Source organism: Culex quinquefasciatus, chromosome 3 (assembly GCF_015732765.1).
Source record: "Culex quinquefasciatus strain JHB chromosome 3, VPISU_Cqui_1.0_pri_paternal, whole genome shotgun sequence".
Taxonomy (NCBI): Eukaryota; Metazoa; Arthropoda; class Insecta; order Diptera; family Culicidae; genus Culex; species Culex quinquefasciatus.
Genome location: NC_051863.1, coordinates 186,187,443 through 186,214,277, shown reverse-complemented (window position 1 = coordinate 186,214,277; position 26,835 = coordinate 186,187,443). Strand labels below are relative to the sequence as shown.

The 26,835-nt window shown below is 33.0% G+C and overlaps 1 protein-coding gene across 1 annotated transcript in view; it reads right to left on the bottom strand.

The window, feature by feature from the left end:
- The window catches only part of LOC6040112 (neurocalcin homolog), a 31,507-nt gene extending 18,205 nt beyond the window's left edge, over positions 1-13,302 (bottom strand). The window contains 3 exon segments of the mRNA XM_038258789.1: positions 8,756-9,062; positions 9,155-9,299; positions 13,184-13,302. Coding sequence (XP_038114717.1) covers positions 8,756-8,825 — 70 coding nt within the window. The 5' untranslated portion in view covers positions 8,826-9,062; positions 9,155-9,299; positions 13,184-13,302.
- Positions 13,303-26,835: the final 13,533 nt, after the last annotated feature.

The following is a 26,835-nucleotide window of genomic DNA, read 5'->3' as shown; positions in this document are numbered from 1 at the left end:
GAATCGGTGCAGATTTGGTGATTTGTGGAACAAAATGACGATATAATTTTAAATTTTCGGTTGAAAATTCAATTTTTTTTATTTAAGAAAGCAAGGGTTTTCAGCAAGGCCTCAGACTAGCAAGTAATTAATAATTACATTGATTTTAAACTGGTTATAAGAGAATTCATAAATAACTTAGTATTTCTTGGTAATATGAGTAGTTAATTGGTTATAAAATAAATTTTGGAGTAATGAAAGTATTTTTTTAATTGTGCTTTTACAACGAAACTTTGATTTTTTATATATATGATCTATTATAACAGTTACATATTTTTATTTCAAATAAAAGTGTCACACAAAAAGTTAAAAAAAAAATACAAAGATTAAAAAACAAACAAAGATTTAAAAAAGACTGGTCCTGTATGAGGCATTCTAATGCACCATAAATTCACCTACCTAAATTTATTTTTGATATATTGTTAAGCGAAGCTGATTTACAACAAATGGCTACGCCATAACGTACTACCTAGTTAAAAATGTTTTGTGAATCCAAAATCTATTCATCATTTTTTAATAATTGAAAAAATATTAAGATTTGGCAAGAATTACATAAGAATTGATTAATTTTGTTTGCTTTGCCTTATAATAGGCAGTAAAAATTATTTGATCTTTATGTGGGTAAAATATTTAAAACAAAAATGTACTTAATAAAAATAAAAATATTTTGTTAAATTTTGTCGAAATTTAAATTATAAAATTCTTAAATGCCGCCATCTTGAATCATAAAACGTACAGTTTTTTAGAGTCATATTTTAGGTTATAAACTCAGATAAGAGGTTTTAGAAATTGGAAATTTTGACAAGATTTTCGGAAAATAGAGTTGAAACTGTTTCTACTATTTTAATATTTGAATTTTAAACTTTTTGATTTACATTTTATTTATTTTTGAATTTTTTTAAAGTTTCTTTAAAAAAATTTAACTGTAGCTTTTGAATTTTTGGTTTGAACTCTATAATAATAATTATAATTTTTTTAATTACAATTTCAAAATATTAGAATTTTCATGTTTAGGAACTTTTACGTTGAAAACTGTAATTATTTTTATTTTGAATTTTAAAATTAAGACTTTTTGAAATTATTAACATTTTGAAATTATTAACATTTTGAAATATTTAAATTTTAATTATTTGTATTTATTTAGATTTGAACGTGGCTTTGAATTTGTGATTTATTGTTTTTTCTGATATACAAATTTGAATTTTTAAATTTCTCAAATATCTGATTTTTTTTAAAGTTTCTCATTATGAAAATGTAAGTTCTGTTGTTAAATATTTTTAATTATGAATTTCTTAATGTCAAAATTTCGAAATTTATGAGTTTCAAATTTTTTGAGTTTGTTATTCATTTATTTTTTGAAAAAAAAAAAAATCAATTTCACTACTTCACCGTTGTTCTTCCATGTGACATCCAGTCATAATTTATTTAAATTATCCTGAATAATCTTTCAAACATTTTGCTATTAAAACATGTATTTATGGTCCTTTCTATATTAAACCTTTGTTTATCTTTTTTTAAATATGTTTATTAAACGTACCTGTCATTATCATTTCATAAATGGTTTACCTAATGTAATAGTTTTGAGTTGTTTCTTATATATATAATGACTACCTAAGCATAATTAATTTCTAGTTTAATAAATTGTAGGACATGCTTGATTTTTTATATAAAATGTTGAGTTGAATGAAACAATAATGTCCCGGTTCTAGAGGTAATTAGGCTTTCAATAACCTTTTTTGTCAATATTTTTTTAAATATATTGAAATAATTAAAAAACTTTAATACCCTATTTGAGTAAATCCACTCAACTGTGTACAATATTGCAAAAAAAGTACTGGAACGCACTACCCAGGCAAAAGTTTTACCGCTTCTCTCCTTGCAGAACTTCTGCAAAGAGAGAGATGAAGAGAGCGAGCTGAAAAGTACGGGAACGCGCTACAAAAAGTTACTTATGTTGGCTGCAAAATTCTGTAGTTGCAGAAATTCTGCAATTCTGCAAGTACGGGAATAGACCTAATGTTAAAAATCATACTCAGTGAAATAAGAATCGACTAATATTCAGATGCAGAAATTAAATCCAACGAAAATGACAAATTTCACATTATTCGAAATTTTGGTAACGGTTTTTTTAATTTGCTTGAGAAAAAAAAACAAACAAAATTATTTGAAACCAATGTTCGAAAAACAATTTAAAACTTTACGGTATTTTGATGAATTTCACAGTTATCATGAAGAACCGCTGCAAATATTTTTCAGAGTTTATGTGTGGCTCGAATAATCAGGGGGACCTTTTTTCAAACAACTTCAATGTTGTTATGGTAATCGACTTGCAATAAACTGAAAACAGTTTTAAATTAATTAACTTACTATTTTTCATATATTTAAGTAAAACAAAAAAGTAAAAAGTTATTTTGCGGCGAAAACAAATAATAAAATATGAAGGAAAAATAAGCTTGCAATTCGCTTACTACTTTTAGTTTTATGATAAACACGACTTCAAAAAACGTAAGTAAACTTAAACAATCTTCTATTGCCATTGATTGATAAGGGATCGATTTATTGAAATGTAAAACATAATGGAATTACGAATCAGATAATGAACAGGTTAAAAAAATGGCGACAGATTTTGTGGCAATAAAGTGTAGTAATTATGTAATTTATGTAATGAATCATTTGAACCAGAACTTTGAGTAATTAGTTGGCAGACTGGCAAGTAATAAACGCTTCTGGAAACCCTTGTAAAAAAGTTCAATTTTGTTTTACAAAATCACCAAATTTGCACCGACTTTGATGAAATTTTCACCAGGGTTTCCCTACATGGATTTTTCTCAAATTTTGGCCATCGCCCTATTTCTGCCGGCAGAATCAACCGCCAAATGTTCAGAACGATCCGTGAAACTTTTCGCAAAATTGATCACGTTACTGTTCATAGGAAAAGAGCTTTCTTTTTATTCGTTAATGTATATCTTGAGAAGGGATTTTCTTATTACAAATCCGTTTCATCGAATAAAAAAGATACAATATTAAGTTTAAATGCAAACAATGCTCCCCTCATGAAACTTTCCATTATAACCCCTCGAATTGGAAATCAATCTGAGCTAATGTGGTACATTTTCGCGAATCGCTCCATTTTCAAAGTTCACCCACCCCAAAATTCGATGTAAGGCACGTCCATCCACTTAGAAGCCCAATTTAGCACAAAAACCTTGCGAGAGCCTCAACAGCCACACGCGCTGAAGAAAATGAAACCCATTTGTATTCAATCCGAGAACTCCAAGCTGGCTGGAGAAGCTCTGCCAGAACAAACATCAAAAGGAAAAAAAAATCCCAACAATTTCAAAGCTTTTCTCCTCCAGGGGGGGGGGAGGGTGCGTTTGTGTGGGTTTGTTTTTTTTCTGTGTGTGTGTGTTTCCAGAGTCGGAAAAATAAACATCATAAAGGCCATATGGCTTTATTTCACACTTGTGTTGTGTTTTGAACGAGAAGAATGGCTCTGGAGAAGCAGCCAACCCATACGTGAACGTCGAGAAAAATAGCTTTTGGCATCAGGGGCGTCACATCTACAGAATTGTTGAGATTTGCCCTCGGGTGGGGTTGGGAGAAAAAAAAGAAAGCTTTTTCACATGCAAACACATGTTGACGACCTTCCCCCCGTAATGAGCCAAAGCTATTCGTGCTTTCAATTTAGATTTTTAGTCCCAAAGTGTGGAAAACCGACAACGGGAGAGAAACGTTTGAACATATGACAGATATAAATTGTGGTTCAATAATGTTCAGCAATCTTCGATTGAATGTTATTATCCGACAAGATACACTCATCCCTCATATTCGGAACAGTTTACAGATCGGCCAATGTTCAACAAATCATATAAAATCGATAATTGAACATAATGAATTGCTTTTACCTTCATGAGAAAGCTTTTCTTGCGATCTTTCGATTGATGTATACACCGGCTGTACATTTTAACGTTTTATATCATGTTTTCAAAGAAAAACATTGACCCTTGAAATCCACAAATTCGGAACTCTTTTTTCTTACGATGTAAACAAACTTTTTATTCTCTCCAGGAGTACGTACTTTTTACAAAATAATGACTTCGCACTCCGAAACCAATAAAACTCATGCTTAGTAATGTTTTATAAATGGTCTGATAACTTTTTTGTGAAAATATCAGTTAAATACAGCTGTTCCATAATTGTGGGAGGCAAAATAACATCCCACGATCATGGAACAGGCAATTTGGAGGCAGTGTTTTGATGATCTGGATAAAATAGTCTTGAAATGAAGTTTTTTGTTCAAAAAGTACTACTTTTACTAGTGAAATAGCAAGAAAATGTCCAAATAAAGGCCTTAAAAATAGCAGGGTCGGCAGAAAAGTTGCATTTTGCATTCTATTGACAAATTACCACAAAAGTGTTCCGAATTTGTGGGTGTTCCAAATATGTGGGATGACTGTAAGTCAATCTTCAAAACATATTGTAAAAAATATTAATTTTTGATACAAGTTGAAGTTTTCAGCACTGATATGGCTGCTGAAAAATACTTTTTGCAATTCCGTCGTGAAACTATTTACTTTTCCTGTCATTCTTGAACGACGAAATAGCCTACTTTTCTGTACCAAAAATAACAGAATCGAATAAAAACACATTTCAAAACAAGTTCTACTTTGTTTTGATAGTGTGCGTGAGTGCCGTGTTAAAAGTTACAGTTCGTCACTTTTTATTTCGACTTTGACCAACCAAAGGGGTACAAACTAAAAAAGTTTCAAACGAAAAAGTGACCAAACACCGGGGGTTGAGTGTATTGAGCAAAAAATAGGTACTCGGATTTTTTAATTATCATTTTTTTCACAAAAACTCCATTTCCCAAAATACGTAATTTTTTAATTTTCGAGATTTTTTTATATGTTTTAGGGGACAAAAAACCCGCAACTTTTGATCTAGTAGTATGGTAAAAAAATCTGCCGCCGAGTTATGAATTTTTGTTAAAAATTGTTATTTTTGGAAAAATTGAAACTGTAAAAATTCGTCTCTGCCACACCCAGTGATCACGTGGCAGCCAGGAGAAACGAGATCAAAGCATACTCATAGGGCCTTTCTTCAGGCAATCGACTAACATTTCAAAAGGGCGTAATATTGAATGTTTGGCGCTTTTGAAATGTTAGATTTGATTCAAAAAAACAAAATATTGTTTTCGAAAAGATCGGAAAATTTCACGAATGTTTCATGTTTTAACATTGGAAATCGGACCATTAGTTGCAGAGATATTGACATTAGAGAATGGTGAGAGCCGAAACTTGCAATAGAGACCACAAAAGACCCGGGGGTCGTTAATGTGGATGGTTTGATTTTGATTGGGTTGTTTCAGTGAGACATAGAAAACTTAAATTTTCAGGTTTACTTTTCTTTAAGCAGCTGTATCTCAGCAACCAGAGGTCGAATCATCGATGTCTCTTAGACAATTTCATAGCAAATTTCCTGAACTTAAAAAAAAAATAGAAATGGTCACTCATGGTCACTATTTTTAAAAATTGATAAACTGCAAAAATTTCGCTGAAATCAAACTTTCGGTGGCTATATCTTGAAAACGGAGACCTTTATCAAAAAAATCTCTGAGCTATTTTTCGATTGCAAATTTAATTTTACATAAAAAAATTAGGTCTTTTTTTGTGTGTAAATTTTGATTTTTTTCACAAAAATTACCTTTTTTTCAAAATTTCATAAGGCCGTTGCAAATATTTCAAAATTGGTTCGAAAAATCAGGGGGCAAAATTTTTTTTTTAAAACTTCAAAATTTTTAAGGAATAAGAAGTTTAACCAACTGTTTCAATGTCCCCAACAATTAGAAAAGCATTTTCCTGCACTTAAAATCATATTTAGCATGTCTAGATCCGATAAAAAATATTTTCAATTTTTCGTGGAATTCCAATGTCCAAAAAGTTTTTTTTCGGCGAAAAAAAATCTCTTCAAAACTTCGACATTTTGAAAACAAATGATTGCAAAACAACTGGGCAGGTGTAAAAAGCACTTTAACACACTTTTTCATTTAAATATAGAGACCAAGGCTTGTTATTTCTTTTTTTTTTTGCCCCCACCCTTGACCCCGACCAGAGTCGAGGGACATAAACTTCTAAAAATATTTGCAACGGCCTAACTTGGCGGCAGATTTTTTGACCATACTTCTCAAAAGTTGCGGGGTTTTGTCCCCTAAAACATATCAAAAAATCTCGAAAATTCAGAAATACGTATTTTGGAAAATTGAGTTTTTGTGAAAAAATATGTTAATAAAAAAAACAGCATTTTTCCGTGTACCGTAAACCGGGGTGACTTTGATAGGATTTCAATTTGTTTTTAGAATATTTTCCAACAGGTAAGGTTTTTCTCAAGATTATTATTTTTAAAACATGTACTGGGGTAGGCCACACAAAGTCCATGCACTATTTTGGAAAAAAAGTTTTTTCAATAGTGTTTACAAAAATAGTTACGTTAAAAATTCTTGGTTTTAATTCCGGGGTGACTTTGATAGTCATAGTTTTTCTTGTTAAAATCATATTTAAGATATTCAAACTTTATTTGTACGTTAAATGTATCATCACTAAAGTAGCTGATATAGTTTGTAAGAAAAAAAAAATCAATGGTTATATTAAGTTAACTAAGTTTATAAGCTTTTTAACAAAATACATATAAATTTTAGGTAAAATTGTTAAAAAGTAGGAATTTTGCCTGAAATTTGTTAAAAATAGTTTTGTTTATAAAATTATCGATTTATATTGCATTTTATACTGAATTCGAAGCACGAATCACAAGTTTTCACATTTTACATGAAATTTGTTCAACTGAATTTGCCTATAAATTTGGAGATTATTTTAATTGTGTTTCAAAAACACATATTATTTATTATTTACAAACTTATTTAACCTTCTCCTAGTGGAAAATTGTCCAAAGAATCCTAAAATGCATTCCGTTTTCCGATTAAAAATCATGTTCATTGAGAAAATCATGACTCTTTGAGAAGTTTAAAATAATGACTTTCATCCACATTTTCTTAACTATAGTTAACTAACTTTATAAACTTTTCAAAAATTTATGAAAAGTTCTTCATGAGGTACTTTGAACACTACTCTACCACGGTCAGTATGTTTCTGAACCATTCCTTACGGATTTTAATTGTACTCTTCATTTTGCGGAAAAATCGCAAACCTATCAAAGTCACCCCGGCTATCAAAGTCATCCCGTTTTACGGTACCTATTTTTCTCAATAGTCCTCAACAATAACTACAACTTTTCCGAAAAATACAAAAAAAGGGCGAAATCGGCCGATTTCGCAAAGAATTCGTGCTTGCCATTTCATTAGGGCACATAACTTTTGTAGACAAGAGTGTGTCCCTTTCACACCTTATGTAAACTATCATTTGAGGGAAAGGGATACACTACAAAAGTTATGTGCCCTTTTGAAATGTTAGGCTCCAATTGCTCACATCGTTGTCGTCATGCAATCTTGTCGCACCTGCCATTTCGACGTTCTGAGAGAAACGCGTTTTAATGTTTGACCTTGACTAAACAAATACGAGAGCACGCAATGTAAACAATAACAAACAAGTTTTGTTTGGCTGACCATTAGCGTGGTTCACGTTTCTATGAAAAAGACAAAAGTTGTTATTTTGTCTTGCATCAACCGGAATTTCGTTCTTTTATGTCCCCAGAAGCACTCCTGAAAATTTGAGCCCATTTGGTAAGGTCTAGGAGCTCCAGTTTTAATTTGAAATTTATATGGGATTTTGATTTATTTTCCATGGAAAACTATCTTTTACATTGTATTAGGAATTTTTTTATAAATCGATTAAATGACTTGATTCTTATAGTAGGAGATAGGTTTTGAACTGAGGAACAACTTTGTGAACATACCAACAAGCTAAGTGACCCTTTATAGATACTTTTAGATGGTGGCTTTTGAAGGGCCAGCCACCATCTAAAAGTATCTGTATCTTTAAGGTCACTTCCAAGCTTGTTGGTATGTTCTACAAGTTGTTCTGATTCAAACCTATGTACTATAAGTCAGATCGGCGAAAATCTTATAATGTAAAAAGACAGTTTTCTTTGGAAAATAAATCAAATCTATTTCAAATTAAAACTGGAGCTCTTATCAAATCCAAATTTCGGGAGTTTCTGAGACGATAGGAATTTCCGGTGGAACAAAATAACAACTTTTGTCTTTTTCATAGAAACGTGAACCACGCTACTGACCATTATGTGCATTGTCCCGAAGTTTGGTTGAAGTTGGTTGCTGGAGTCCTGAGTTATACATAATTACAAATGTTTACGGTGGTCTAATTTATACGTCAAACGCGTTCTGACCTGAAATCCCTTTGGTCAGTTAAAGATCTAATATCAAAAGTAAATCTTAAAAGTGTTAGATTTGCTGGCGGAATTAATATTTGTCTGAAGGTGATGTCCAGATCCATCAAGTGACCTATCATCGGACGACCTTTGAAATATAATATTGAAGGTCATACTTTAATAGCCTTCAAAGAAATTCTGGATAATTAGACCTACACAATAAGGTAAAATAACATATAAACTATTTGATTGAATATTTCATGTTATTTGTATTGATTTGAATTAAATTTAGAAAAAAGTTTGATTTGATCCCCCGAATGCCCTTCCATCAATCGCGAAAGTATAACCACATAGAAAAAAATCCCGTCCCCTCACTCACCTGAAAACTCTGTGTTCTGCTTGAGATCTTCCAGCACTTCCGGCTTCAGTTTACTGTTTTGCTTGCCCATTCTGTGTGTGTGGTTGTGTGTTTGTGTTTGCGCTTACTGCCTTAACTGCTACGTTACTTGCTCACGTTGCCCCAACTAGCCCTCCCCTCCTCTCGTGGACTTGCTAGATGCCTGGATTGTAGGCGGTGATATTGGTGACTTGTGTTTGCTCGGGGGTCCCAATTAGAGGATACAAGTCCAAGACGATGACCGGGGACGACGACGAAGGAAAAGAAGAGGAAGTGAAACTTTCGCGTTCTGCAAAGAAGAGGGAGAAGAAGAAAAAATCCTTAATTAAAAGAGAAAATTCCTCCTGGTTGTCTTGTTGTATTTTGTGAGAAGGGACTTACCTTGAAAACGGGAAACAAGCTACAGAATTCTGCTGGCTTGATGGCCTGTGCGGTGGATAGGGGATGGAGGGGTGAACTACGTCACAAACACCCGAGCGGCACACCTTCTTTGAGCAGGAAGTGAGTGGACTCTGCTTCTCTTAGGCTGTGATGAAGAAAGAAGAAGACGAAGAAAAGAAGCATTTTAATTGTCTCCATTGTTGTTTTATGAAATGCACCAATCTAATCAAATTTCCGCTCCGGAGGACACACCCGCATACACACACAGCGGCGGTGTGAACCACATTGTTTTGCAGCAGCTGGCCTGGATTTCAGCACAACAATGTTTGCATTGTTTTACAGCCGCTGGATTCGTGGCGTAGAAAGACGAAGGCGTGTTTGAGCGATGGATTTCAGCGAGGAACAACGGAGGGCTGAAGGAGGAGGCGACTTTTGGATTTCAGAACAAGGACGAGTGAGAGAGTGATAAAATTTGGATTTGTTTAAACACAGGCTGAAAGAAGATGTTTTCGATTTTAATTATGGCAAAATCAACAAAACATTCTTTTAACAGATCGGTAAAACCGATCAACAAATGTCTTTCAAACTTGGCGAAAAAATCAAGATCAAATTTTCATTTTTTCCAAAAGTTTTTTTGGGAAGATTAAGTTAGTTTAGTTCTCAAAATTTATAAGGTTAATATGAAAGCAGATCACTTTAGATATGTTCTGGAAAAAACCGCTTTTTTCCAAAAAACGAATCATTTCTTTTTGTACATAAACTCATAGAAATATTATTCGTTATGCTCAAAAACAAAAGAATATCAAATCAGTTTAAAAAATATACTATTGCTCTAAAACAACCCAAATTCGATCAGTATTTTGATATGGAATGAATAAAAACAAGTAGGTATTAAATGCTTGTAAATAAGTGATAGAAAAAAACTATCATTTGATGATTCATGCTTTTGAGTAGGAAAGCCTAACAGAATAAATTTATAAACAATCTGGCAGTTCTGAAACACCATAAACTCTAAAAAATGTCTCTCAAGATTTTCAATTTAGTTTTTTTTTTATTTGGATGAAACTTTGGCTCTGTTAAATGTAGCAATTTTGTATCATTAGTTTTTCCCTTGAAGTCTCCATATAGTTTTAAGGGCTGGTCATTCAAAATAGGCATCACAAAATTAGAAAATCTGTGCCACAAAAAGGAATCTTCTGTTCAATTGTATGTCTCAAGCCAAATTGTTGGAATTTATTTCGCCATTTTTTAAATAAAATAGATACGTGGATAAATAAAAAACATATTTTTAATTTTTTTTTATTTTTTATAAGAAACTAAGGATTGCTGCAAATTTCGGTGCCAGAATAAAACATTTTTGAAAAAAAAAAAATTATTTATAAAAAAAAACAAAAATATTGTCAACAAAATATCAAAATCATTTTTAAATGTAGAATCTAATTTGCAATCGAAATTGACCTTACACTTTTTTGATTTAATGTGTAAATGCCTGATAATTTACAAAAGGGTTTCTCGTTATTTCTGGAGTGTCCCATTAAAATGTTATTTTGAAAGATTTGAGATTTTCTCACCAAATTTTTTTTCTGTAATTCATAATGAAGCGTTGTTCTCGACTGTATTACACAATTAGGTTGTTTTTCGGCTCAGCAGTCAGAGATAAGATTCAAAAACTTGTAGTTTTTTCTTTATTCCGACGTTTCGACGCGATATGCGGTCTTCTTCAGGGGATTAGAAAATACAGTTTTCATGTCCGGGGGCTTTTCAGCTAAAGCTGCATTTGTCAGGGAAGGTAGCATCAAAAGGTGTGTTCTGGAGCGCCAAAACAGCTAGATCTTCGATCAACAACGAACACGGAGCTCCGAAGAAAAAACTACAAGTTTTTGAATTTTGTCTCTGACTGCTGAGCCGAAAAACAACCTAAGTAATTCATAATATGAAAAAACAGATTTTTCACCGTTCTAAACTCTCTCACTTTAGTAGAGAAGATTCCTAAAAATTCGCATTTTTCTATGATTTTTATTTTTTTAGTAGCCTAAAATTTTATCTTATGAGCGATTCTCTCCCAAAACCGGAAATAGATTTTATTTGAAATGTTTGATTTGGCTAAAACTTTGTGAGGGCCTTCCCTATGACCAAAGAAGATATTTTGTGTCATTGGTTCACCCAAACAAGTCTCCATACAATGTTGGCAACTGTCCTTACAAGAAGGGTACTTAAATATTCGGAAATCTGTTCGATTTTTTTTTTATCAATTTAGTGTCTTCGACAAAGTTATTGGTATTGTTGAATTATCAGGATTATCAGAAAAAAAGTAAAAGGGAATATGTTTTAGGGAACAAAAATTCGCAACTTTTGAGCCTGTTTGAATAAATATTGATTTTTGAAAAAAAATAATATCATTTAAACTTTTTTTTTACTTTTTTTTGTGTAAAATTGATTTTTTCGTTATTTTATTTATGATGGTTTAGCTTAAGTATGATCTATAAACTACTCTTAAATGATTAAGAATTTTAAAATCCAAGATGGCAGAAAAACGGCGGAAAAAACATATTGAAAAATATTTTTTTTTAATTTAAAAGCAATCAAATATCAAATTTTGACTAAAAATTGGATCACAGAACTAGAATTTGAGGGTAACAGTAATCAAATTAAAAAGAAGAAAAAAAATTGTTTGGTTATGATTCGATTATCCAAAGTCTCATACAAACCTTCGGATGATCGAAACTTCGAATTATCGAGTCCGGACTGTATTTCAAAAACTGAAAAGACAAGCTAAAGTTTTAAAATTTTATTAAAAAAAAGTTTTTTGGAAGACAAAAAAGTTATCCATTGAAAACTTTTTATCATAAGTTTTTGAAAATGTAAAATTTTAAAATAAAATCGAAAAATGCAAAAATTGAAAATATAAAAATGTATTTATGTTTTTTTTTTATATATGTATGTTATATATGTGTTTAATTTTCTTAAATTTTCCATTTAACCCTCTACATTTCAATTTTTTTCGAAAATATTTATTTTTCCCGTGTTTAGGAGGTCCTTTTGAGCAACTTTTGTTCCACGAAAAACTTAACTTCTCTTGTTTTATGTTTTTCTTGTTTCATTTTTAGTATTTCAATTTGCATTTATCTTGTTCAGTTTATGTTTGTTTTTGGTAGTATTTGGCATATTCTACCACCTTATTAAATTACATTTTGCCTACTTAATTTTTTCACGGTTTTACAGTTACTTTTTTAATTTTTTGCATGTTTTTCACATTTTCTCCTATAAAATGGCACCATCATCATTTAAATTGCAAAAAACGCGTAGAGGCATGGTCTGGGGCACTACAAAAGTACTGCATACTTCTTTTTACTGAAAATATAGGAAATGTTAGTAAAACACAGCCAAAGCTAACCCCTAAAAAAATGACATTTTTAAAAACGTTGGCAAAGTCACATAAAACAAGTTAAAATTCCAACCCTGAAATTTTCTAGAATTTTAAGAGTCCTTCTTTCCAATGCTTTTTTATGATCAAAAATCGGTTGGCAAATTGATTTTTGGCGATTTTATAGATCGAAGCCCGTCTAAAGGCGAGATTAGGTTGTAGAGGGTCATATTGAAAATGATAACCAGACCTTATTGCATATTTTAGGATGACCTCTGGTATGCAAGAAGTACAAAAGAGGTATTGAATTCTGTATATTATCAAATAACACTTTTCTGCAATTAAATGTCACATAATAGTGAGAAAATTGTAAGTTGCTCACAAGTGAATATCTATGAATATTTTGATTACTTTGAATATATATGTGTACTGATTATAACATAAAAAAAAAAAAAAAAAAAAAAAACACTAATTCTGTGAAACTTCAAATGGTTGAAATTCTTTAAGTTTTTTTTTTATCATTCAGATCCATCATTAGATATTGGAACTCAAAAGTCAAAACTCAAAACAAGAATAACACAAATAAAAATATAATTTGCAAATTTGTTATGCTGTCAACATTAACAATAAACACATTAACAATAAACTTTTGAAACGAATCGAACCTTAATGCTTGGTTTTTAAAACACTATCAATTCACTTTACAGTAAAAACAACACTTTAAAAACATTCACCAAAAAAATTTATACTAAGCAAACGACTTCTTGAAATAATTTGACTTAAATAACAAATTCAATCAACGTCATTAGGACAAATGTAAAAAGAAATTGTAGCTCGATTAGGTCAACTATTGTTCTCGCATGCAAACTTGCACGCAATTGCAATCATTTTCGAAACGGTCGTTGATCTGGACAGTAAGCCCCTTTATGAGTTATAACCAAACATTTTTCCCGTTTTATCGATTTTCATATCGGTAATTTCCTGTCATAACCTGTTTTTCCAAAATCGCAACTCCCCGCTCCAAAGGCTCAGCATCTCGATTGTTTCAACATAAAATTGCATTTTCAATTTCATCAATTTAAAATCTAATTTGAGAACAATACCGCCTCATTTTGCACAACCTCTCCCACCCGTTGGAAGTGGAGACTCCCTCCTAGATGGGCTTTTCATTTTCTGTGACTGCGTTACACAAAACAGGATCAGAGAGAAAAAAACAAACGACCTTCCAAGTACCCCTTGCGCGATAGTAATTGAATTTCCTTTCCAGAGCTTGGCCGCGGAGCAGGAAAAAAAAGGAATCTTGGGTGTAGGGAAAATAGGTTTTCCTTCTTTGTTTTCTTTTTTTCGAGTCGTTTCGAGTGCAAGTTTCTTTTCCCCCACCGAAGAGTGGTGGGTGGGAGTGCTCAAGAAGTGCAGACTTCCATCTTGTGTCATGTCAGAAATTTGAGCAGGAAGGTAAAATTTGTTTTTATTTTGCCGCTCATCTGCGTTGTAATGATGAAACAAGTAAAATAATAAAGTTTTATTCGCATCAACTGCGATGGCTCTCTGAAATGAAGGTTTGTTGATGGACCAACTTTTCTGATTTTGGTAAAATGATGTCAAAACTGTGAGTTGTTTGTTTTGTAGGTTTCATCATGATCAAATTTAAATAGTGCCTTTCCAATTTATTTGAAACATTTGATTTCAATTTACTAATGTAATAAATTCAAAATTGAAAATGAAAATCTTATCAAAATCTTATACATAACTAAAAACTTTTTTAGCTTTAGGATAGGCAGGTGCCTTGCATTGAATTTAAGATTATTTTATCGTTTAAATTTGCCAACGTAGCTCGGTCACGTAACTCCAGTAATGTGGTACATGTTCAACTCACTTCGCCTCCAAAGGTCCATCAGAATCAATTATCTGGGTTAGCCCATCTCTATCTCTCTCTTCACATACGCAGAGAGCCATAAAGTGGGTGTGCTTAATCCTCGGGATGATAAAACACAAAACCCATAATTTGATTAATTAGAAATTAAATTCCATCCTCGTAATCGCAAAGCGGATGGTGTCTGCAATTTCTGAAAGCATTAATGCTGGTTTTTTTTTTTCATTGGAAAAAATAATCAAAATGTTTACACATTGCAATAATTAAACCAACTTTGAACCACCCTACAGCATCAGATAACCACCACCCTGGTTCAAACAGAGTACTTTTTTTTATTGAGATGGGTCATGCCAAACCGGGGGTCTCTTCCTAACCCAAACCCCCCACTTCCCCCGCATGGGTTATCAATACAATATAATGAAATTAAACCAGCTCACGGAGTCGGTTGCAGGCAGTTAGCTGCTGCTGGGGAAAAAGAAGGAAGCAAGATGATCAAGTGTGGACACGGGAGACCGTCGGGGATTGGAAAGACGCAACACCAGCCAGATTCAATTAACTCGCGACGAAGATGCCGATGCCGGGATGGGGTGTGGGTGGTGATTGATTAAGGGTGGAGTTAACGATGCATCGCCTTTAATAGATTCCTTTTTTCAATTCAACTTAATTTAATTCAATCTATATTTAACTTTTTGCAGATTATGGGAATTACTTTTTTTATAAAATTAGAAGCTATAAAACATTAGATAAAATTTTACAATACACAATTTCAAATCAATCGTATTAAAATTGTGTTAATTTTTCTGTAGACGCAAAAATAAAACTCCTCTATCTATTTAAATATAACCTTCTAAAAAAAATATTTATTTTATGGTTTTTGATTTGGTTATATAAAAAAATACTCTTTTACCAATAGAAGTCATAACCAACCAATCTGATCGGAAACTTCAAAATAAAAATGGGTCATTCCAGGTCAACTGGGTACACTTTTGGACTCGACTTTCACCGATTTGGACCAAACTTGGAGGGAACGTTCATCTATCGATGAACCGATCCCGGGATTTCCCGAAAAAAAATATTTCCCGTTTCCCGGGAAAATTGTAAATTTCCCGGGAATTCCCGGAATTCAAGCGGAAGTATACATTTCTTGAACATTTGAATTTTTTTGAAAATGCTCTGAAAAAATAATAAATGAACAAACTCAACATGACTTTGTTAAATTAAATGTATTGTTTGGTTTATATATTACACTACTCGACAAAACAAAACTTGTGTCAAGGGATTGACGATATCTCATCGGTTCCTCAGAGAAAAGGCATCCCCGAATCCGATGCAATCGACAGAATTTGATTTTATGTCCACGCGGACTGACGAGAAGCTGGTAAATTTTTTAACATAAAAATCGAACAATTTAAAAAAACTTGCGTCTCCTCCCAACCATATGAGCCATCTACCAAAATATGGAGCGCCTGGTGCATAGCCATTTCCTTTAGTACAACGGAAACAACCAATACAAATGTATAAAAAAGTTGTCAAGTTCGGGGTCCACAGCTAGCATTTTTGTACGATTATAAAAATAAATATTAAAAGTTTAAAATTAAAATATTTGAAAAACATTTTTTTTAAATATATTTGTTTACTAAAATTTTATGTTTCTCAAAGGTCTATGGGTACTTCGGGATGTCCATGGTAATCCAAGTACTCCCTGGAGTTAAGATCTACGAGTCTACCGCCGTAACAAGCAAGAGGTCGTCGGATTTTGACCCCGGATTATGTGCGTATAGCATCAGTGGATATGGTAGACTACTATGTGAATGTGTTGGGATGTCCATGGTCATCCAAGGACTCCCTGGAGTTAAGATCTACGAGTCTACCGCCGTAACAAGCAAGAGGTCGTCGGATTTTGACCCCGGATTATGTGGTCATCCAAGGACTCCCTGGAGTTAAGATCTACGAGTCTACCGCCGTAACAAGCAAGAGGTCGTCGGATTTTGACCCCGTATCATGTGAGTATAGCATCAGTGGATATGGTAGACTACTATATGAATGTAATGGGATGTCCATGGTCATCCAAGGACTCCCTGGAGTTAAGATCTATGAGTCTAGCGCCGTAACAAGCAAGAGGTCGTCGGATTTTGACCCCGGATCATGTGAGTATAGCATCAGTGGATATGGTAGACTACTATATGAATGTAATGGGATGTCCATGGTCATCCAAGGACTCCCTGGAGTTAAGATCTATGAGTCTACCGCCGTAACAAGCAAGAGGTCGTCGGATTTTGACCCCGGATCATGTGAGTATAGCATCAGTGGATATGGTAGACTACTATGAATGTAATGGGATGTACATGGTCATCCAAGGACTCCCTGGAGTTAAGATCTACGAGTCTACCGCCGTAACAAGCAAGAGGTCGTCGGATTTTGACCCCGGATTATGTGCGTATAGCACCAGTGGATATGGTAGACTACTATATGAATGTAATGGGATCCATGGTCATCCAGGACTCCCTGGAGTTAAGATCTACAGTCTACCGCCGTAACAAGCAAGAGGTCGTCGGTTTTGACCCCGGATCATGTGCGTATAGCACCAGTGGATATGGTAGACTACTATATGAATGTAATGGGATGTACATGGTCATCCAAGGACTCCCTGGAGTTAAGATCTACAATCGATGTAAAGTTATCGAAATATTTAAGTTTGAACGATGAACAAAAGTCCTTGCTTACCACTTTAGCCAAACGGCGACCTCTTTTTTGTTACGGCGGTAGACTCGTAGATCTTAACTCCAGGGAGCTCAACACATTTATATAGTAGTCTACCATATCCTGATGCTATACGCACATGATCCGGTCAAGCCGATGACCTCTTGTTTGTTACGGCGACAGACGATCAACTCCAGGAATCCTGATGACGTACATCCCATTACATTCATATAGTAGTCTACCATGCCACGTGATCGGGGTCAAGCCGACGACCTCGCTGTTACGGCGGTAGACTCCAGATCTTAGAGTGCTTAAATGACCATGGACATCCCATTACATTCATATCAATGTCACCGACTGATACGCACATAATCGGGAATCCGTCGACCTCTTGCTGTTGGCGGCAGCTCGCAGATCTTAACTCAGGAGTCCGGATGACCATGGAATCCCATTACATTCATATAGTAGTCTACCACCACATGCTGCACATGATCGGGGTCACGACGACTCTGACCCGGCGACTCGTAGATCTCCAGAAAGTCCTGGATGACCACATAATCGGGGTCAAAATCCGACGACCTCTTGCTGTTACGGCGGTAGACTCGTAGATCTTTCAGAGTCCTTGGATGACCATGTACATCCCATTACATTCATATAGTAGTCTACCATATCCACTGATGCTATACGCACATGATCCGGGTCAAAATCCGACGACCTCTTGCTTGTTACGGCGGTAGACTCGTAGATCTTAACTCCAGGGAGTCCTTGGATGACCATGTACATCCCATTACATTCATATAGTAGTCTACCATATCCACTGATGCTATACGCACATAATCGGGGTCAAAATCCGACGACCTCTTGCTTGTTACGGCGGTAGACTCGTAGATCTTAACTCCAGGAGTCCTTGGATGACCATGGACATCCCGAAGTACCCATAGACCTTTGAGAAACATAAAATTTTAGTAAACAAATATATTTAAAAAAATGTTTTCAAATATTTTAATTTTAAACTTTTAATATTTATTTTTATAATCGTACAAAAATGCTAGCTGGACCCCAGACATTTTTATACATTTGTATTGGTTGTTTCCGTTGATAAAAAAATGGCTATGCACCAGCGCCTCCATATTTTGTAGATGGCTCATATGGTTGGGAGGAGACGCGTTTTTTTTAAATTGTTCGATTTTTTTGTTACCAGCTTCTCGTCAGTCCACGTGGACATAAAATCAAATTCTGTCGATTGCATCGGATTCGGGGATGCCTTTTCTCTGAGGAACCGATGAGGTATCGTCAATCCCTTGACACAAGTTTTGTTTTGTCGAGTAGTGTTATTAATCAGATTATCAGAATTTATGACATCAGAATTATTTCTGATAATATTAATGTTTAAGGCAACTGGGAATAGATCTTGCTTAATAAGTATTAAATTATTACAATTAGGTAAGCTTTCAACAGATTGATGTAATTTAATCAAAACAATATTAACTCCTTACCTCCAAATTAAAATTGATATTTTTACGTGCAAGAATATATTCAAAGCTTGCTCAAATATTTGAAAACATTGGGTTGTTTGGAGTAAAACCAACACTAAAAAGTTTTACCATTTTTTCAAATTATGAAAAACATAATTTCTGCATGTTTTTTTCTCATTTCAATAAACTGGTCACAGAGGCATGTTTAAAAATACTCATCAAAAAATACCAAAATACATTTTCTTGTAGTTGAATGATCTTTTACATGCAGTCAAGCTGTTAATTGATCTTCACACTTATTTAAACCATTAGTGTTGATGTTCTATATAATTTTGTTGCCTAATATTAATTAAAACCAAGACCTTAACAATTTTCAATAAATTTAGAATTTCCCGGGAATTTCCGGGAAATTGGCTGAAAATTTCCCGTTTTCCGGGAAATTTGTAACCGCGGAAAATTGGACGCTCTAGATTTTACTGAAAAAAGTTTGATTTTGCACAGCACTCTGTCCTTTGAATTCAAATCCGAAATAAGTTTCTCACATCTAAAAACCGAACTATGCAGGATTCATCCCTTTTTGTTGAAAAGTACACCATATACTTCCGAATGCAGTGCAAAATCAAACTATTTTCAGTAAAATCACTGAATCTCCCCAATGGTTCATTTTAGTATGAGGGTTACATAAATTTTTATGTAACATTGTCCGGGGAACACGATGGTGATAATATAAAAAAAAGTAAAAATATGGTTAAAACTGAATTTCATATTATAAATACTTAAAACGTTAAAATATAATATAAGGGAGCAATTAAGGGTTAAAACTTTAATTTTATCTCATTTCTTGGACAATTTTCTATAGATTGCAACCTGTACAAAGTATTTTGCTCAAAGAGTTTCAAAGTTATGATTAAAAAGGAAAAAAGATTTTTTGAAGTCGTCTTCAAAAAAGAGGGCGTGCCAAAAACAAAGGGATGGTCCAATCAGCACCAAACTTGGAATTTCTGTTAACTATCGATAGATGAACGTTCCTTCCAAGCTTGGTCCAAATCGGTGAAAGTGTACCCAGTTGACCTGGAATGAACCAAATATTTTTGACAAATTGATGTTTGGACTTATTGCTTTGAGAGAAAAAAAAAACATTAAAATAAGTTTTCAAAAAATAGTGTCCAATAAACAAATGAAGACATTTCAACAATTATAAGACCGATTATCTTTTTTACAAAAAAAAAATAACAACATTTCACATTGTTTGATCATTCCTGTAAATATAATTATTAAAATTTTCAAAATCAACTCTAACACGAGTAATGACTGCTTTGCTTTAACTTTTCGACGTTTTCAAAAATCGTGATTTCTTGTATTGCAAGGATGTTAACTGATAAAATTATCGTTGATTATATAAGCATCTAACGTCTAGCGTCGTCGGAACGAAAACGTTAATCTAATCGACGATAACGCAGGATAACTCATATTTAAAATCTTTTACAATTGGCTCAATCCATTCTTAAACTTTTTTAATTTTTCACAAAGAATATACTTTTTGATAATGTAGTAAGCTTTAAATTAAATTGACACAAAACATTCATAAAATACCGTATTTTGTTAAATATCTTTTCTAAATAATGTTCCGTTGCACCCCTCACCATCAAAAATTTTTTTTTTCGAAAAACTTAAATTTTTTAATGAAATCAAAGGTTAATCAACTAAAAGCCATTTAATATGTATTTTCCTGCGTTTGTAATCATGTTCAGCATGTGAAGAAAATACTAGTATATAGTTCACCAAACATTTTTTTTTTCGAGAAAACAATCTGTCAATACATCGATAATTTGAAAACCAATGATTAGAAAACAATTGGACTAATGTAAAATGCATTTTAAAACACTTTCTCCATCCAAATTTTGAAACCTTGGTTTGTAAATTAAATCTTATATTTTATTTTTTTTTTCGGCCCTAATGAAATTTCTACGAAATGTTTTATGAAAATACTAAAATTTGTATAATATGGATATCAAACGAAGCGACATTCCTCCATAGTTTTTTTTTGTAAAATACTAAAATTTCCACAAATTACCGAATTGTTTCGAAAATACTTAAGAAGTTACAAACAGATAAATCAGCTTGAGTGACAAGGGTTGGCACGAATACAAACTTGATTTTTTAATCTGTTTTAAAGGTATTGAAATTAAACACTTTGATCAATTTACAATGCTCAGTTTTCAATAAAAAAAATCTGTTTGTTTTTTAGAACACTCAAATTTGTATAATTTACAACAAAGGCATCAAACAAATCGAAATTTGGCATGTACTTAGTTTTATTTTTTGTAAAATACTCAATTTTAATGAATATTGTATGTGTCAAAATACAGTATTTTTCATTTGGGCAAATATTTTTTTAAGTTGAAGGGCGAAAACAAAAAAAAATAATTGAATGGTTTTAACATTTGAATAAAAAAAAAGTGTTTTAAATTTTATTTCGCACCTGCTCAGTTGTTTTGTAATCTTTAGTTTTAGAAATAACAAAGTAATCGCGTAATATTTTTTTTTTGCTGAAAAAAAAATTTGCTGTATTTTATTTCACGAAATTTAACAAAATAAATTGTTGGTCGATCTCAAATATGATAAATATTATTTAAAACGCAGGAAAATGCATTTCAAATTATTTTCAGATCCTTAGATTTCTATTTACATTAAAATTTTGAAGTTTGTGCAAATTGGAGCAGTTTAAAAACAAATCTCTAACGAAAAAAAAAATCACATCGTTTGATACCCATGTAGCAAATTATAAAAATTTGATTATTTTAGAAAAAATACATCATTTTTTGTAAATCCGAGTATTTTACAAGAAATAATTTAATAAAGTTAATGAAGTATTAAAATTTTCTTCCAAAACCGGTTTTTTTGAAGAACAAAAATAAACCTGCAGTAGTATTGAGCATTTTTGAAAAAAATAATTTGTGAAATAAGAATTGATTTCAAATTTCCCTTCAATTGATCCCATATTAGGAATTTTGAAAATTTGAGCATTTTTGAAAAATATGGTCTTTTGTGAACATTTTAGTACTTTACAGAAAAAAACTTTAATAAAGTAAAATGAAAACACAATTTTGCTTCGTTTAATATTTGTATCCTGAGTTATGAAAATTTTAGTATTATAAAAAATACTTTGAAACTTGCTATAATATCAAAAAAATATGTTCTGTGTGAAAGCTTTGCAAACTAAACATGAATTGGTTGGATTGAATCTTCTTAAGAAATATATTTAAAATGATTTAACCTTCGTTATCGTCGATAAGATTATCGATTGTATTATTGGCTTTTTTTTTTCATTTAGCTGTTGAATAAAATGATATTTGATCAAAAGTTTCAAATTCTGAATGATAAAAAGATGATGATATTTGGTACCCCGAAAGAAGGACTCTTTCCTGACAACATGCCCGGTGTGCATCATGTGAAAGGGAATTAAATTTAAATATTCTGAAGAAAGACTATTATTATTTTAAAAAATTGGGCATATCTTTACTAGTATTGCACCAAAACTGTTTCATTTTTGAGAAACTTGTTCAGAGATTTTGTTCAGTGTAATTGATCAGTTAAAAATAATGTTAGTAACCTATTCGGTAATAAACAGCTACTATATAATATAATCAATGTGTGACACTGTTTAATACTCAAACTTGTATCCAGGTAGTGTGTTGCTGTATTTTCGTGGCAAAAAAAAATTCTGTCGTCTTTTGATGGAAGAACACTGAACACTATATATATATGAGAATATTTCAAAGAATTTAGTTTAAAAACTTTTTATTGGATGTTGAATATTAGTCAAATATGTTAGTTAGAGTCTCCATAAGCATATTCATAAGAAATTTGATTTTAAAGCGATTTTACTGGAGATATAAATTTAATAGATAGTCCCCCAAATAAAATTTTCAGTATATCTCGCAAAAGGTCAGAAAAGAGCCATTCTTTCATAGGGCCAAATAGCTGACATGCCGAATTTTTCAGCTTATGTTTGTTCTATGAAACACACCGTGTCCAATATTAATTAAATTTCAGTGCTCAAAATGTAAGTTAATTGAACCTTTGAAGGGTTGAACTATTGTTATGTTATGTTATGTTATGTTATGTAATCGAAGCTGATTAGTACTTCTTAGTTAGGTCATAGTTTTAATTGATTGTTCGATATCTTCTCTTGTCCCCTTTTTTTACTTTACTTTCACCCAAATTAATCCAAATATAATTCATTTTTTAGCAATGCACTACATTAATGTTTGAAAATCATGTTCTGTTTGGAGGAAAATTTCTCATAGTGACTAATTCTTTTTATGATTTTTATCTTCACAAATATTCGGAACTCGATCGCCCTCACTATAATTACTTTACTTACCTGTTATGGCAACCTGGGAAAATAAGTGTTTCAAATAAATCGTTTTAAGCCGATACAATTCAGTTATACGAATACTTGAATTTCTCCTTCAACTAAACAAAAACCAACATTTACCCAACGCAACATTCCGATAATTACAACTGAGCCAAGTCCTTCCCGAAGGAAACTTTTCGCATGCAAACAATTCCATCCCTGTTTAAACAAGCGAAAATTTCCTCGATTTCCAAAAGTTTCAACGAAAACTGGTAACCCTGCCCTGCCTCCGTCCTCACTTTCCACAATCGCAAAAAAGCAACACAGAACCATCTGTCGCAGGGGCCAGCACCGTTCAAGTGGAAAATTGAATTCCATTTCCCCCACGCCCACGCCCCTTTGGTCCGGAAAAGCCCCCTTGGCCACGTCCGTTCGCCGCTCAAAGTGGCCATCGAACAAAATGCTAACAATAATAATAATCACAACAGACAATAAATTGTGTACTTTTTTCCCTTGCTTTTCCCGCCCATTCGGACGGTGTTTAAACACGACCCCAAAAGATGTAAAATTTTCTTCGAAATTATTATCTTTTCACTCTCTCACCCTAACGTTCAAGATTCTGCGTGCGATGAGGTTGGGAAAAAGGGAAACCCCACTTTCTCGACCAAAAACAAAACGCGCGCACCGCACTGTCACTGTCACTTTGTATTGACTACATGTATTTGTTTTTCTCTCTTTTGTTTTGTTTTCTCTTCTCATAAGCCATAAACAGCCAGAATGTTTGTTTGTTTTTGTTTTTCTCAAAGGACTTTTTTTTCTTGTTTTATGTTCTGTTTAACATTAATTTGATTTTGTTTTTTTTTCTTTCTTGTTTTGCATTTTTAAATGTGTTTTTTTCAATTTGTCAAAGGTATGTTCATTTTTTTGGTGTTTTTTTCTCTCTTTTTTTGGTAATAAAGCGCGGGATTTTTCAAAAATTCGTTATCATTGTTTGCGTTTTGCTCTCTGAGGACATAATTGAAAACGAAAGGAAGGATTTTTTGTTTGTTTATGTGTGAAAGTGAATGGGTTTTCGTGCAAAGTTTTATGCAGATTTTTTCGACTCGTTTTTTTCTGGTTCCTGTGAGTGCGCTTGCATTTTTTTTTTAGTTTTTTTGTATCATAGAATATAGGCTATATCAACATCCACTTTCTTGAAAAGATCGATAGAGGCGATACTTTAAATGACTTTCTCTTTGTTGTGAGTGTGTGTTTGTGTGCTTTTACGGTTTGTGATCCTTCAACAGCTTTTAGCGTGTTTGTTTTGTTTTTCTAATAGTTTTGAGTTGTTAGACTTTGTTCTATAAATTTCAATTACCATATTTTCCTTCTCTTCCTCCCATTATTTCTCTTTTGTTGTGCTAAACACATGTTAAAGTTTGTTTTGTGCAAAAATGGTTTTACATTTAGTAGTTGTTTGTTGTATTTTTGCGTTTTTTTTATATATGAACAGTGTGCGATTTACGTTTTAAATCTTAATTTTCTTTCTTTGCTCTCTTTTGCTTAATATATTTTTCATCTTTCGCTTAACTTAATATCAGTTGTTTGAGAGTGTTCTAGGTAGAAAATTGGATCGCGCAGAGAAAACCCGTCCAAAAAGGGGGGCGCTGGAGAAAACGTAAAATCGATCGAAAAGTTTGCTAAACTATGTTGGGTGAAAATATACACTCTTTTTTCTAGTAGTTTTAAACTTATATACAAAAATGCAGCGCATGATTTGCAAATTGGTTAATTATTGTAAATGTTTGATTGAATGAACGAGAAAATTCAACTGAAATATTTTTATCGATTGATTAAATCATTTATCTGAAAATTAAAACTTTAGATAATACTGATTTAACTTTGTATTTGAACAAAATTGCTACGAAATTTTAAAATCAATTTTTACTTCAGAACCGTATTGTCAAAATGATAATTTTCTTGGATTAACCGATGAAACATTTCAAAACATTTATCGAAATTATCAGTTTAACAATATGGCCCAGTGGATGGTACAAGGTTGGAATATTTCAATTGACATTCTTTTGAAATATTTCAATGTTTTGTTCAAACAAAAGTCGCGTTCCCATCTTCAACATCTGAAGGAGTTATTAGACTACGGCAAACAAACAAACAAACTCGCACATTTTGACAGTTTGTCTGCGTTGTTTGTTCGTCAACATTTGTTTGCAGAAAGGCCAACTTGTTGTATGTTTGTTTGTTTTCCATAGCGAAAGCTCCTTGAGACGTATTATTAAACTAACAATTTTGGCGGATTTTTTTTGGAACGTCTCATCGATCAGTTTTCAGTTTTAGAAACTTTTCACATGCCATATCGGTGAATGTTTTGGCAGGTGCAATTTGTCCGTGCCAAATGTCAGCTTGACTTATGCAACTAAATTTTGTGCGATGAAATATTTCAAAAAAAAAAAAATCTAGCCAAATTGTAAATTTAACATAACGGCTCTAGTGGGTGGTTCGTAAATTGTTTTCGATCAAATGCCAAACGCTATTCAACTTTGTTGTGACGTTTGTCAAACCGCTGTAAGCTGTCATAATTGACAGATAAAACATTTCACCACAAGTCGATCGAAGTTGTACTATTAAACATACAATTTTGGTGGATTTTTTGGAAACATTTCATCGTACAAATTTAATGGTACATGTCAGGCTGACGTTTGGCGATAAAATTGTCGATCCTGGCCAAACTTTTCACCGACATGACATGATAAAATTTACCGATGAAATGTTTCAAAAAAATCCCTCAAAATTGTAGGTTTAACAACACGGCTCAGTTTTAAAACACTTTTCGCATGCCATTTCGGTTTGACGGAGATCAACTTTTCCGTGCCAAATGTCAGTTTGACAAGTGCTTCTAATTTTTGAGCCATGAAATATTTCAACAAATCTAAGAAAAATTGTATATTTAACAATACGGCTCTAGTAGATAAATGTTGTTGATCAAATTTCAAACGCGATTTAATTTTGTTATGACAGATGTCAAACCGCTGTCAAAATCGACGAACTAAACATTTCATCACAAATCGATCAAATGTTGAAGATGGGAACGTGAGAATAAATTATGGCTTCGACAAACCAAACGACGCGAAAATAAAAGAGGGGTCTTTCCTCGTGAGAGATTGCAGCGAAAAAGATGAAATTATACCATTTCTAATCAAATTCCAATCGAAACAATCCAAATGGAATTGTTAATAGGATTAGTTCCCCGCTCGGACGAAAACTCGAAACGGAAAACTCGCAATTTTTCCGCCTCGCAACCTAAATTGATGCTGGAGAAACCATTCCCGTCACTCACTCCCCACCCTCGTCATAATTCACAATTTTCCGCGTGTCCGATGTCGCAATTGGACCCGTCCCGGGGCCATCATTGCCGATTCAGGAGACCCCGAAAACCTTTGTTTCGGGCATCGCGTAATTGCTGCCCCGAATCAGCGCCAGCTTCCGTGGGAAGTGATTTGTCTTTTTTTTTCTTTCGTCGGATTTTTTTTTGTCCCGAGAAAAAGATCGGGTCAGGCGAAATTCGGAAAATGGATCCCCACTCCCCACTCATTTAATCTGCGGAAAATGAAATATTCATGGCTGGCTGGCATCGGGGACACCCTGGAGGGCACTCCGGCGACAAAGACGATGTTCTTTGGCGAGGCAAAGTGATTATTTCGTACTTGAGGGGCGTTGCACTGTGCGAAATACGCTGAACTTAACGCGATTTGTTATTGTGAATAAGATGAAATATTTCAAGCAAATGACGCACGGAGTCGACAACGTCAAGGCAGGGTTGTGAAACATTTCAAACAAAACAAAAAATAATGATTTCTTAGAGTGGTTCTATCTCAAGCAGGGATGCCACTTGGTTTTTTGAAATGTCTGTAA